Source organism: Panthera pardus, unplaced genomic scaffold, assembly GCF_024362965.1.
Source record: "Panthera pardus isolate Hobbes unplaced genomic scaffold, ASM2436296v1 HiC_scaffold_10, whole genome shotgun sequence".
In the NCBI taxonomy this organism is placed as follows: domain Eukaryota; kingdom Metazoa; phylum Chordata; class Mammalia; order Carnivora; family Felidae; genus Panthera; species Panthera pardus.
Genome location: NW_026526655.1, coordinates 67732925 through 67746855, shown reverse-complemented (window position 1 = coordinate 67746855; position 13931 = coordinate 67732925). Strand labels below are relative to the sequence as shown.

The 13931-nt window shown below is 38.3% G+C and overlaps 1 protein-coding gene across 3 annotated transcripts in view; it reads right to left on the bottom strand.

Moving 5' to 3' along the window:
- Positions 1–6141: 6141 nt before the first annotated feature.
- GRB14 (growth factor receptor bound protein 14) overlaps positions 6142–13931 on the bottom strand; it is a 116269-nt gene continuing 108479 nt past the window's right edge. For all 3 annotated transcript variants that reach the window (XM_019457938.2, XM_019457932.2, XM_019457953.2), the window contains 5 exons: positions 10930–11046; positions 10766–10838; positions 10519–10606; positions 8234–8327; positions 6142–6889 (listed from right to left, as the gene is read on the bottom strand). In XM_019457938.2, coding sequence (XP_019313483.1) covers positions 6743–6889; positions 8234–8327; positions 10519–10606; positions 10766–10838; positions 10930–11046 — 519 coding nt within the window. In that variant the 3' untranslated portion in view covers positions 6142–6742. The remainder of the gene's footprint in view (positions 6890–8233; positions 8328–10518; positions 10607–10765; positions 10839–10929; positions 11047–13931) is intronic.

Below are 13931 nucleotides of genomic sequence, written 5' to 3'. Positions count from 1 at the left end.
GAAGAATATAAGAATTCTGTGGACATGGAAACCAAAAGAAGGGAGTGATTCAAGGAGAGAGTGATAGCACCAATGTTGGTGAAAGAACACGTAAGAACGGCCTGAAAAGTTCCCCTTTCAGTGGTCCTGCGGTTTCAGTGAGGTAGAGAGAGGTCAGTGATTTTGAATAATAGCAAGTGAAGAAATGGTGATGTGCAAGAAGGTATATTATAAAAGACAAGGCCAGGGAGTGAGTTAGGGTTCATACTAAAGCAACCAAGGGGTGACTTAAAAAAAGATTATAAAAAGTTCAAACTGTCTGTTAGCTGAGGGTAGCCTGCCTTTTCATTTTTCTATAACAAACTACCTCCCCTCAAAAGGCCACCAATGCCCAACTCAAAGTTTCTGACATTCGGTCCTATAGTTTGAATTTCCTGTTTCTGCCCCAATTTTAGTGGTGGTCCACCTTTATAAGCCACCTAAAACTTGATGTGGAGTGTAGTCATTTCTCTGGACTTTCTACAACACTCTTCCAAGTCTATTGTACGTATGGAGACTTCACACCAGGTTTGGGAAGACGGAAGTTGTTAAATTGTAGATCAACAGAGCAAGCATCCTGGAAAATATGTACTCTGTATCCATGTTCTTAAGCTCTTTTTGCCACCTGGCCTCTGGACTTCCTCAGTGACCATTTTCCTCTTCAGCTTCCAGCCTCCCACTGTCCGTTAGGTCCCTGGATTCATTCTCTTACCACCTCCTGTCTTGGCTTTCATGCCCAAATTCTTAATTTCCTGTGCAAAATGAAGTTCTTGGTATTTAACTGTTTCCTTCAACATCAAAGCTTCAGGCCTACCTTCCTATAAAAGAAGATGTTCTAAATAAAGACAAATCCTTCTCTAAGAATTTTGATGACATCTGTTAAAATTATAACTTTTTCACCATCGTAATTGTCACCGTCTTCCTACTCTCCTCGGCCCTAAACCTACTAAGCATGTTTTGACTCCTCTCTTTACTTCTTCCCCATCCTTTTCATCCCATCACTGACATCATTGATCATTCCTCCTCCATAAAATAATTTTTTTTCATGGCCATGACTCTCGAGTAGGCTTTATGATTATTGCCAAGATCATTGCAAAGGGTCATCATTCTTTGGTACCCTGCCCCATCTTAGTCATCTTAAACACAGCTGCTCCTGTAATCCAGACATCATCAGGGTACTTCTATCCTCTAATTATTCATTTATTTAACAAACATTTCTGGGAATTTCCAATACACAAGGCAAAGTAAAAGGATGAATGGAGCCCATTCCTGATTTCAACCAGGTAAAAATTTAATAGGGTGATACGTTGAGGTACCTGACTATACCTTTCTATAACTAAAATGTAAACCACTTTGCTGGGCACCGAAGCTCTCCCTAATGCTGTAACAGTTTGCCTTTCTAGTCCTATTTGCCATGACTTCCCTCTCGGTCACAATACTGTGTATACTTCAGTTACAACGAAGCTATCATTTGCTGAAAAACTTTTAAATTCAGGGGCCCCTGGCTGGCTCAGTTGGTAGAACATGTGACCTTTGATCTCGGGTTTGTAAGTTTGAGCCCCAATTTGGGTGTAGAGATTACAGAACAATAAAATCTTAACAAAAGACAAAAAGGAAAACTCTTAAATTCAATCTCATGCTGCCTGGCACGGCCATTCCCTCTTTGATGGCACCACACACTCCTTTCTCCAAGGTTTTGTAAAGTTAACTCCTGCAGCCTCAGGACCCATCTTACTCCTCCCATCTTCCGGCAAGTATAATCAATGTTTCTCTCCCAGTGTATTAACTGTATAATACTTACCCAGCCTGGCTTCCAGGACAGATGTTTGTCTATCTATACCCTACTCAGTTTTGCATCTCAAAAGTGTCTTTCACATAATAGGCACTCTGTACATACTGAAGTGAACTTGACAAGCACACGAGGTAAGAACACTGTTTTCAGCCTTTAATCAGATTGCTAACATGACAAGAGCTTCTGAGGGTAGCAGAATCCATGCGTGTACAAATAGGGACACATCCATTCGGTGAAACGTTATTAATCTCTCAAGGATGCACCGATGACCTAGGAGTCTTTTCATCTTCCTCCACTCAGCTGTGCATTAGCCCATTTCCTGTGCTGTCCAGGCAGGACCTCTAAAGCAAGTTTTCCATCTTCTATACTTCCCATCCTACCAATCACTTTCATTTGAGAGAAGAGAGATGGAATATCACTTTATATTGTTAATCAGCCAAGTGGAAGAAAGCATGGGAATCTGTGAGTTCTGGTGCAGGCAGGGACAGCCCACAGAGTCCCTGTAGATGGACTGGTCACCCACACCCCTACTGTACTGTAACCATGGCTACTTCCATTAACAAAGTCTCACATGAAGGACTAAAACCAGCGCAGAGGCACAATGTATAATATATGCATAATGTGCCTTCTTGGCAGGAAGGACAATCAAGTGGTAGCATAGCAAAGGCACTCAGTGGTGGAAAGGACAAAACTCCAGGGAGGTAGAATACCTAAAAGTACAATCACTAATGTAATAAAAAATATATATCAATATCTTAGATAGAATCGGATAGCTATGCACTTTACATGAATGATTTTATTTAACCGCCCCAACAATTTAAGAAGTGGTGACAATAAGGGGCGCCTGGGTGGCTCAGTCAGTTGAACGTCTGACTTCGGCTCAAGTCATGATCTCACCAGTTGACGAGTTCGAGCCCGGCGTTGGGCTCTGTGCTGACGGCTCAGAGTCTGGAGCCTGCTTCAGATTCTATGTCTCCGTCTCTGCCCCTCCCCTGCTCATGCTCTCTGCCTCGAAAAATAAATAAACATTTAAATTTTTTTTTAAAAAAGTGGTGATTGGGGCGCCTGAGTGGCTCAGTTGGTTGAGCATCTGACTTCGGCTCAGGTCATGATCTCACAGCTCGTGAGTTTGAGCCCCGCGTGGGGCTCTGTGCTGACAGCTCAGAGCCTGGAGCCTGCTTCCGATTCTGTGTCTCCCTCTCTCTCAGCCCCTAACCCACTCGCATTCAGTCTCTGTCTCTTTCAAAAATAAATAAACATTAAAAAAATGTCTTTAAAAAGTGGTGATAATGATGATGGTGATCTCTTCTCTAGAAATGAAACTGATTTGACCAAGGCTACATAGCTACTATGAAAGGGGCTGGAATTCAAATCCAAAACGTATGACTTCATGGCTATAATCTTAACTCTAGTTTCTAATGCCTTGTGTATTATGGGGGATTGAATTAAGAAGTGGTGATTGTTTGGGAGGAACTGAGTGGCTCAGTCAGTTAAGCATCTGACTCCTGGTTTCAGCTCAGGTCATGATCCCATGGTTGGTGGGATCTAGTCCTATGTCCAGCTCTGTGCTGACAGCATGGAGCCTGTTTGGGATTCTCTCTCTCTCCCTCTCTCCTTTTCTCTCTGCCCCTTCCTTGCTTGCTCTCTCAAAATAAACTTAAAAAAAAAAAAGAAGTGGTGAATTTTTTATAATTATAAAGGAAATTGACTTGGAAAGGGCTAGCCACCTGATACTCCAACTGCAGAAGCAAATACTGATGCTGGTTAGACATTCTCTTGGATGCCCTTTCTCAAGGTGGGGGATCTCTGCCATGAACTTTGGGGTGAGTATAGTTATGTGCTTAGCCAAGAGTCTTGCTTTTCTCTGGTTCACATCTACAATTTGTGGCCTATGGTATATGTGATTAAAGACAACACAAACAGTGTCTGGGTTCCAAGCATGCCTAATGTCACAGACAGCAAAAATCTGGGAGCAGGTCAGGCAGGAGTTGATCCATCCCACAAGAGGCAGGTATGACAGTTTGGCTGAATGTTTAATAAATGTTACAACAACCCTGCATCTCAAGCAAACTATTCTATGCCTCCCCGGCGGGGGTGGGGGGGGTGGGGGGGGTGGGGAGGTGGGGGGGCGGGTAACACTGACTACGAATCACCCACTGTGTTCTCTGGAGAATACGAGACAGAAAACTGGAGACCTTCCATGAGCAGAAGTCAACAAAGCCAGAAGACACCGCAGGCCATACTACAGCACTGTTTCCAACTGGGGTACATATAAAACTGTAGCTATGTTTCTATAATTAGTTTACTTTGAAATTCTATTTTATTTTATACATGAAAAGACATTCTGGGAAGGGGGTCCATACGTTTCATCAGGCTGCTAGACAGATCCAAGGCATAGGAAATCTTAATAATGCTGGGCAACAGAGAGGACAGCTTTGTAAATAGAGGAGCCAGCTTGAACCACCAAGTTGTAACCATTACCAAGGACAAACTTTCCTTTTCAGAGAAGCCATAATCCAGGGAATAGTCTAATGTCATTATCATAATACAACTACCATGTAGAGTTGGCATTGCTGGTGATCAAAAGCCAGTGACCCCACAGGGACACTGATTAACTGATGTTGACCACCGTAATAAAGTTAACACAAAAATCTCCATCTAATATACTCAATCAGTCAGGGATTACACCATTATACACGTGAAGCGAGTAGCTTTTCTGGGAAAGACTCCTAATAATTTTTATCTTGTTTCACTGGGTTTCCTGAATGCTTCACAATGATTACTTAATTCTTCCATAAAAGAAAATAAAAACAACACAGTCTGCAGAGTTTCTTTCTAGGAGAGTGAAGCATACTCATTCCAACATATGAAAAGAAAAAAGAAGAAAATAGAGCTGATTTGTCCCAATCCTTATCCGAAATGGTGTAAGATAATAAAACTTGGCTGAATCAAATGAAAAATAATCCAAAGATAATTCACATTTCTCGTGGAAATCCATTTTAATACTGTACTAACTCTGAATGTGTCTGATATTTTTGGATTTAATTTTGTATTAGATTTACACACATGTACACACAAACATACACATTTAAAACCCTATTTATCAGAAGGAATCACGAAAGATAATGTCTACCTTTCCTCAGTAATTTTTCTGGACTCATGCTTTAAGATCAAAGTAAGCAATTACATACAACATCTGGGCTCCACAATAAATTTAGATTATGAATGAAGTCAGAGACACAAATAACAAAGACAAGCATAGATTGGTCAATTTCTGAGAGTCTAGTCTTTAAAATAGGACATTCTCTGATACTGTAAATTTTAACTGGGTGCAAAATGAGAAAATGCATTTCAATTCAAAACACAAACTATTTTTATAAATTGGAAATAAGTCAGAAATACACAGGACTCTTCTGAAAGGTTGAAAGGGCCAGGGTGTTGACCTCTCACTCTTCCACGTAGAGATCATGTGTGTCTTCTAAGCCCCATGGACACCACCAGATGGCTATTTTATAACATCAGATTCATGTTCTAAGTTTCAGTGCTTTAAGAATTAGGTTTGCCTGGGCTGAAAGTAAACTGAATATTTTCTATATTCCAGCATTTTTTTCAGTAATAATTGGCTTATTACCATTTCATAAATGTCTTCAGATGCTTTGTTGCCAAAAATATATAGCCTATATTTAAAACCAAAGTATGCATTTTTGAAATGTTTTAAAACAATCATCCTAACTTTCTTACAGTGTTGTTATAGGATCAGAGGAGATGGCACATTTTGAATGATTTTAACTTGGTGTTTTTCTTTTCTTTTCTTTTCGTGAACAATGAATAGCCATCCACAAAAAGTGGGAAGAAAAGAATCACAGAATCCCAACAAAAACTTCCCAGATGGCCTCAGAGAGGCGATAAGGGAGGTAAGTGTTTCAAGTTTCCAAAGTCTTTGGTTTCCATAATGATGTTGCCAACTGAAAAGAGAGCAGACAGAGAATAGGACGAATTTGCCTATTAGGATCTTTATAGATTTTGAATCTTTGATCTCACCAGATTTGATGACAGGCCACAAAAGCATGTGCTAATTATATAAATCCCTTCCATATCCTGATCATTTTCTTTAAAAAGATAGCTCCAGTTAGTATTTAAGTGAATGAAATAAAACACAATCAATAATGTGCCACTAATAGGTACAATACCAGTGTTAAGTATTATAGGCTAGTTAATGATTTAAAAACCTAATAAAAGTCATCCTGAAAAACCAACATACTTCAAAATAATTTTAAGCCGATACTTGAAAATATGATTTGATTTTAAGGTTACAATAAACTCAGAAAATATATAATTCAAAATACTTTTTAGTTTTATTAACAAGTTGTGGGTAGTTTCTTTCAATTGATAGCTCAAGATTTTATCATTCTTCTGAAGTTACAAAAAAAAGTAGTGTAATTGAAATTCAGTCTGCAAATAATTCATTCTGAACCCTCTCAGTTTTTTCATACTTTGTGTTTAAGAATTCAAATGCTACTCTAATAAATGAGGACAGAAAGATGTTTAAAATATGCATATTTGACGAAAATACTATAGTTATGTAAAATCACACAAGAACACACCAAATCATTTTTTCTGAGGTTTAATTTTAACTAATGAATTTTAGATGATAAATGTAATGTCAATTCAAATCTTTGCTTATCTGCAATGCACAGCTATTTTTTGTAACTTGTAGGTGAAATAGATTCTTTTCACCATGGCAATGTTTTCTCCCTTATTTATGGTCTTTCTTCCTTGCCTTTTCTTTCTTTTTTCTTTCTTTCTTTCTTTCTTTCTTTCTTTCTTTCTTTCTTTCTTTCTTTTTTTCTTTCTTTCTTTCTCTTTTATTTTTATTTTTTTGTGTCGTGAGTCCTTTTTCTTCAACAGTTTAACAAGTCACTTCTGGTTTGGCTAAAGAGCAATCCTAGCACAATAATGTTTCAACTTGCAAGGAAGAACGCCCTTATTGAGTTGATAGAACTCCACCAGCTGGATTAGGTCTGTAAATCTCGTGTGGCCATCATCCAGAGTGTGGAACAATTCACCATCGTCTTCCACCTACAGGAGGGAAAACAGCAGACTGGTAAGATGGGCAAAATACCCTCAAGGGCAATCATATTCTATTGCACACTGTGTCTTTTTATACTAAAATGGAAAAGTGGATGAAACTAAAGGTTAATTAAAAGAATGTTATGATGTGCTTTCTGTTTGTAACTTCACTTGTATTTAAAAGAAATGTCATCTGACCCTAGGATCCAGAGCGTGGCTGCTCTACTTTCTACACGTCAAGTTCTCCTAACGTTCTATAGTTAGAATAATACGACTATTGTGAACCAACAGTGAGAAGTCTGCACTATTCGGTGCAAAAGTAAACACAAGATTTTAATGCTCTCATCGACAGAAATTAATTTCCATACCTGAATGTTGTCTACCTAACAGCTTCATCTATTATCTAGAAGCAAATATTCATATAATTTCTACCAGTAAATTGATTCTGAAGCAATCAAACATTATGTGAATGGAATGACAGCTGCTTCTTCTCTTCCTCCTCCTCCTCCTCCTCCTCCTCCTCCTCCTCCTCCTCCTCCTCCTCTGGCAGTGACATTAAACATTAAATTAAAGAGGTCTTGTGACATTAAACAATTCATACTCACCCAAGGACAGTGAAGTTGGGAAGACACTTCATATGGAATTTGGATAATTCCAAAAAGAGGCCATTCAAAAGGAAATACTAGCAACTTAGCAATCTTAGGTAAAATGTTCCTGAAAGTAGACTGAATCTCTACTCCACACTACCTGTTTCCAACATATAGATCACATGCATATACACATGCACGCGAGCACACACACACACACACACACACACACACGGCATCAACAGAAGCAACAAAAATCCCAAAGTGAAGTGTGCTACTCAGAAGCAGAATTACAGAAAAATTTTAAATGTGCTAAGAATAGTTTAAATGTTCTCCAGTTCTGCAGCACCTGTGTACCTATCCATAATGATTAAAAGCAAAACTACAAAAACAAAACAACAACAATAACAAAAAAAAGCCATGTTTGAGATAAGAAAGCAGAAAGGGTTTAAAAATAATGGTTTTTAAAGAACCACTGGTACAATTCAGAAAGAATCTCTAGTGGCCTTTTAACAATAGGTGGCATGGGGTCCATGCAATATTGGTAAATCATATTTCATGGAAAAAGGGAAATTTAATTTTTACAATTCCTGTATTTCTTATATTAATTCAGGCTCATAAAACCATTTCTGCCAAACTTAAGTCTAGTCAAAGCACAAGCTCCCTGGTTATATTTAATAAAAGATCCAAAGAAAACCAAAGTTTCCAAAAGCTTATGCATTAAGGTCATCTCTAATATACAAATGTGAAATCACAAATTACTTACTGGTATAATTTGAAAATGCTTTATTTTTTGTCCATGACTCATTGACAGTACGAAAGTTTTGGGGTTACTCTGACTATCCCGCACCAAGAAAACTCTAAGGAGAGAGAAGGAATTTCAATATGTTTCTACTTTACTCATGTATTTCATAAAAATAGAGCATGCAACAAATCTAGAAAATATATTTATAAATGTAGCCAGAGTTTTCCTTTACTGTGTATTCAATGATGGGATTATCCAACATGGTAAACAATCTGGTATAACATAATCTTGTGCTGTAAAACTGTCATCAGTGCTAATGCAATTCTAATAGGATAAATACACAGTGCATTTGTCAGGTTGTTTGCTCACAATAAGCAATATAATGCTACGTTGGCATCAAAAGTTAGTGCTATGTTCTTTTTCCATTGGAGGAACTGGGTATTCACACATAACACCTTTGTGCAGACAATGGGGCATTAGCATATTATTACTGTAACTTCTGGGTTATGTTAGTCCCTGAAAAGAGAAAATTATTTAGAAGGAAATCATTTTGAACCCCTCTTCAACACTGATCCCCCTTTTTCTTTTGATTCTGGTTCCTACTGTTACATACACAACAGAAAGTGAGAAATGCATATATTCTAGAAAATCAATCCTGAAATCATTTATTAAATGTTGAGCAAAATGTTTTGAGTAAAAGAAACACCCAAACAACATATACTTCAATCATCAAGAATGTAGCAGAAAAGCCTCTATAATGTCAAGCTAGAAAAAACAAGACATGGCCTAATGGCCTAAGAGCAAATGCTGCTAGGCGTGGATTCTTATTTACTGGTGATACTGTGCAAAACCAGCTTTGTGTTAATTGTTGGCAAACAGATTGTGCAAACAATCCCCACTGGTGACTCCAATACTAATCTCACTGTGCCTGGGCAAAGAGGCAGCCAAATTTGAGCCATCACAGATGTCTGATGAGATTATCCATTCCATTTGTACTGTGTGAGATTCCGACATTACATCACTGGGAGATGGGACAAAAGGGAGTTTCACTGGTAAATCAAGCTGTAATTCTTTCTCCATTCCCGAGCGGATCACCGCTACCATCTAGTGGACTGCCTGGCATCATCACATCTTTCCAAAGGATGTACCCCACCCCCCATGTTTCATTAAAGATTTAAAAAATAAAATAAGATAAAGATAGTATCATTCTTTATTCATTTATTTCATAAAATTTATAAAAAACTAGGCTCCAAAAGTAGGGAAATTATAATCCTTCAAAACAGTTTAATGATTCTTTGTGAATTATTTCTTTTCTTGGTCTCATCGGATTGTAATTCTGCTGATTGCTCAAATTTATATCTAAAACGACTGTGCTCCACATAGAGAAGTATATTAAAATCTTCTCTTATTTAGAGTCTAGTGAAATGCTGACTTGCTATTAATAATCTTCCATGTGAAGATGCATTTTTATCCAAATGTCAGTATTAAATCACCTTGAAATCTTGTCATCATCTTAAGCCAACCCTTGAAGATAAAAGGCCCCATCAAGCACTTGTTTAAATTGATGCTGGTTTCATTTCTAGTCCAAACCTCAATACAACCCCCTTGATTTGTACTGCATTTGAAAAGAGAATTTTGCCAGCATTACAGGAAGTATTTGAAATACTCAGCGATCGGAGAAAAAGAAAATGCTTCAGAGTGTAAATATTTCATAATACAATTTACATTTCTCTTGTATCTTCCATGGTACCCCACCCAAAAATGACATGAGAAACACTTAAGAGAAACCCTCTTCTCATAGGTTTACACTACTTTAAGCTGTTAGAACTTGGAGAAAATAGGAATGTACACAGAGAGAAAAAAAATAAAACAAGCAGTCAAAATATACACAAAAGAGTTCATATACTCTGCGTCAAACTTAAAAACATATATAACATGTAAGATAATGTCATGACACAAATCATACTTTGGAATCCTATTACATGTTCAAATCAAAACGTTGACCCCTAAGAACAAGTTCAGTTTTAACTGAGATACTGGTGTTGGCACAAAATGGGTAATATTAGTGATCATTAGTTAACTGGCAGAGCATCCTATTCACTTATCTGTTCATTGATGCACAGATATAAGCACGCATGACATAATAGGTTTTGTATAGATAACTGCTCAGATACAACGGTAACTACCCCTACAGAACAGAATCACTTCTGTTTTATGATATGCTGAAGTCAAAACTATGTGTATTAACTAAGTAATTACCGATCATAAGAGGGATCACAGTCACTACCATTCTAAATCAAACCTACCCATCCACAAGTCCTTGCTGAATAATCAATCGCTGTGCTTCATCTCTAGAAATTTTGTGGTGAAACCACGGCTGCGACCGGTGGATGGCTGAAGAAATACAATGGGGGGGGGGGGGAATACAGAGCTGTGTTTGAAATCCTCACAATTTAATTACATACACTTTCCACCACGGCCACTCAGTCCCCTCACCCATGTGCACGTCCACCCAGCCATTCATTCAGTCCCAGTGAACAGGCACAGACATACCCATGTTTGTGGCAGAGCTCTGGGAAGAGGCAGTAGGGCTACCATGAGTGGCCAGGCGTAAGCATCCTTTTTTCTGCACAAGGAAAGGGAAAACAGATTTCAACTTTTCGGGTAAGACAAACTCGAATCATAAATACTTTTGAAGAATGTGAAGTTATTTGTACCCTCCAAGCGAGTCCTTCTTCAACAGCGACTGAAAGGGCTTCCGTGGGATTTTCTATAACTCTGCTTTTCTGGCCTGAGAAGTCCATTGCTACTAGAGAATTCTCTGATATACTTCTCTGGGAAAAAACACATTTTTTTAACATTAAGTTATCTTTGAAAGTTATCTTTCAGTGCTTTGCTGGCAATATGTTTCCACTCTAGAATGTGAATCCAAAGGTGGCTGGCAAGAAATTAAAAAGTTAAAAGTACATATTTAATATAAAATGGTGCTGTGAAGTATTTTGATTAAACAAATTACATAGTTATTTGTTAAGATCACTGAATTAAATGTTGAGTAAAGAGATTAAAAGCTTTCAAAGTTAGCATGTCTTTCTCTTAAAAGAACCTTCTCTCTTCCCATTCTCTGGCAAATTCTCTGGTAAAACCCTGTTTCTGGATATTCTCTTGAGAACACAAATTTCGAAAGGAGTAACTCTTCCTGTGGCTAAAAGACCCACCACTTCAGAACTAATCTCTGTTATGATTGGAGATTCGTCATTATCATTTAAATGTCAACCCTATCTGCTGATGAAGCAGCTGTTTTATAAGTCACAGTGGACAAAGGTATCTGAGAAAGAAATAGTACCCATTTTATAATGGAACAAAATACAATACGTATCTTAAAAGTGTATCACATCAAGGTTCATCTTACTTAGAAAATAAAATTTAGTGGAATAATGACTCCGGTAATTCCATATTAAAATTTTTATGATTTAATATATGAACATTTTCCATCTCGTGAGGATGAACACGGAAAAATGAGACCTGCAAAAATCAGTCTGACTAAAGAAGAACTGACGTACAAGGAAGACATCTCCAAACAAACATAATTTAAATGAACAATGAAGTCTTCCCCTGGCCATTGCTTTTTGTTTTCATATTCTCTGAAGGTGAAAATAAACTATCCCAAACCTGGACTTTAGTTTTACTCTTTGTTTGGTGAGGGCTCTACTCTGCAACCAGCTTTTAAACAAGCGTGCCATCCCAAGTCGGTCATCCTAACACGAGACAATGATCAAGAGTCTCCGTCAGTTTGCTAAGAATTCAAACTCTCCCAAAGGGGAAAAAACATTCAAGAACAGCATGGACAATGTTTAACACTGACTCCCCCTCGTTAACAGAGGAGCAAGACAAAAAATGGAGTTCTAATAGTAAAGGAAGAGCCAGTGTGCCTCTGGAGACTGGTGGCGTAAGGCCTTTTTCTAACTCCGCACATGGATCCGGCCCTTCCTAGCTTCATCTAAAAGACGGTAGTCAAATGTATGTTTGCAAGAAAACCTGGTCCACACAAAACAATGGGGGCCTCACTTATCACCGCATCATACATCTCACTTCATTAGCATTTGCTATTTCCTCTTCCAACCCTGCTGTAGTGGTCCACAATCTTATTACGGTTCATCTTTATTTCTAGAGATCCGGCATGCAATCTTTCATTTGTTCCAGGAGCCTTTGTAACTGACAGCTGCTCTTTCCAGACAGATGCCGTCTCTGTAATCTCTATCTGCTGTCACACCTTACTTTGCCCTTCTCACCCCGTGATCTTCTGTGCCGGGCTGTAGACCAGTCGGATACACTTCTGCTTTGCTGACATTAATGAAAAGCCTCCACCTGCCCACACCACAGAGTAACTAATCTCAATCATAATGATAGCTTTATCCTTACAATATCTCTACTTCATGTGCCAAGATGGGCTCTGTAATCACAAGGTCCTGATAACATAAAAATACTGTTAGGAAAGAAAAATAAACATAACCAGTTGTTCCTGTTCTTGTGTTTTTTTTCCTACAATACAATAGGATGAAATGTAAAACAAGATCCCATGTTCCATAATTACTTGACATTAGTAGGGAGTCTACAATACAAATAAATATTTTCATTTGCTACAATGACTACACTAGGGAAAACACAGGAATATAGCAAATGTGTTCTACTGAATAGCAGGTGGTGGATGAAAAATTAATAGTTTACCTTTGGTGGACAAAGAAATAGAAGTGAAGCAGATTCTGACTTGAACTCAAAAGGTCATTTTCAGCTCAATTTCTTTCACGTAAGAAAGCAATGTTGATAACATTCAGAATCAGTGTATTTCTCAAATATTTGTCCCTTTTTTCTAGCTCTTTCTTCTGGTGGAATAAACAGGGAAAGCCCTGAAAAAGGGTCCATGATTTTAATGACATACCTCTTTTTGCAAGAAAGAAGAGGCCTGGGTACACCCTGGATTATGCAGGCCACACTTTGAGATCGGATCCAGTCACTCCTAGTCAGCCTGAGACAGAAAATGTTTTTCAGGGAGTTTACGCAGGTGGCAACTAGTAGCCACACTCTCTGTCACCCCATTTGGAAGATGTTGATAAACCTGCAGCAGAGTCCTTAGCAAGAGAGCACAGAATTCCCTGATACCATTCTCTCCTCTGCTTCATACAGACTCATAGGGCATCAGAGATGCAACCAATTCCTGAAATTATGCAATTGCCCCCCTTATTTTATACTGCAGGACACGAGTGACTCAAACAAGGTCACAAAGGCAGCTCAATGTAAATGCAGTGACAGATAGGCTCTTTCCAGGGTCATTTATGTACCACAGGGTGGAAGATAGAAGAAACTCACTTTTCAATGTCTAGCTCAGGGTCAAGAGTAAGGACTAATAAGGACTTGAGTAGACCAGTTTTCCCCATCTCATCTCTCCAATCAGGGCCATACTAACAGATCCTCCTTTAAATGAATCTTTGTGCTGAAAAGGACCAAATATATTTGGCTGCCTGAAATATCTGCTGATGATGCTCATTTCAAAGGCTGATAGGGGTGGCTATTATGTGCTATACACAGCTATGATGTTCATTACGGTAGGAGAAATTTTTTTCTTACTTCCCTTCTCAAAACGTATCCCTGGAGAAGTTAAGAATAGTGTTCCTTTAACAATATAATTCAAGTATACTCGGTTTTCTGTGTTGCTCACTGAAGA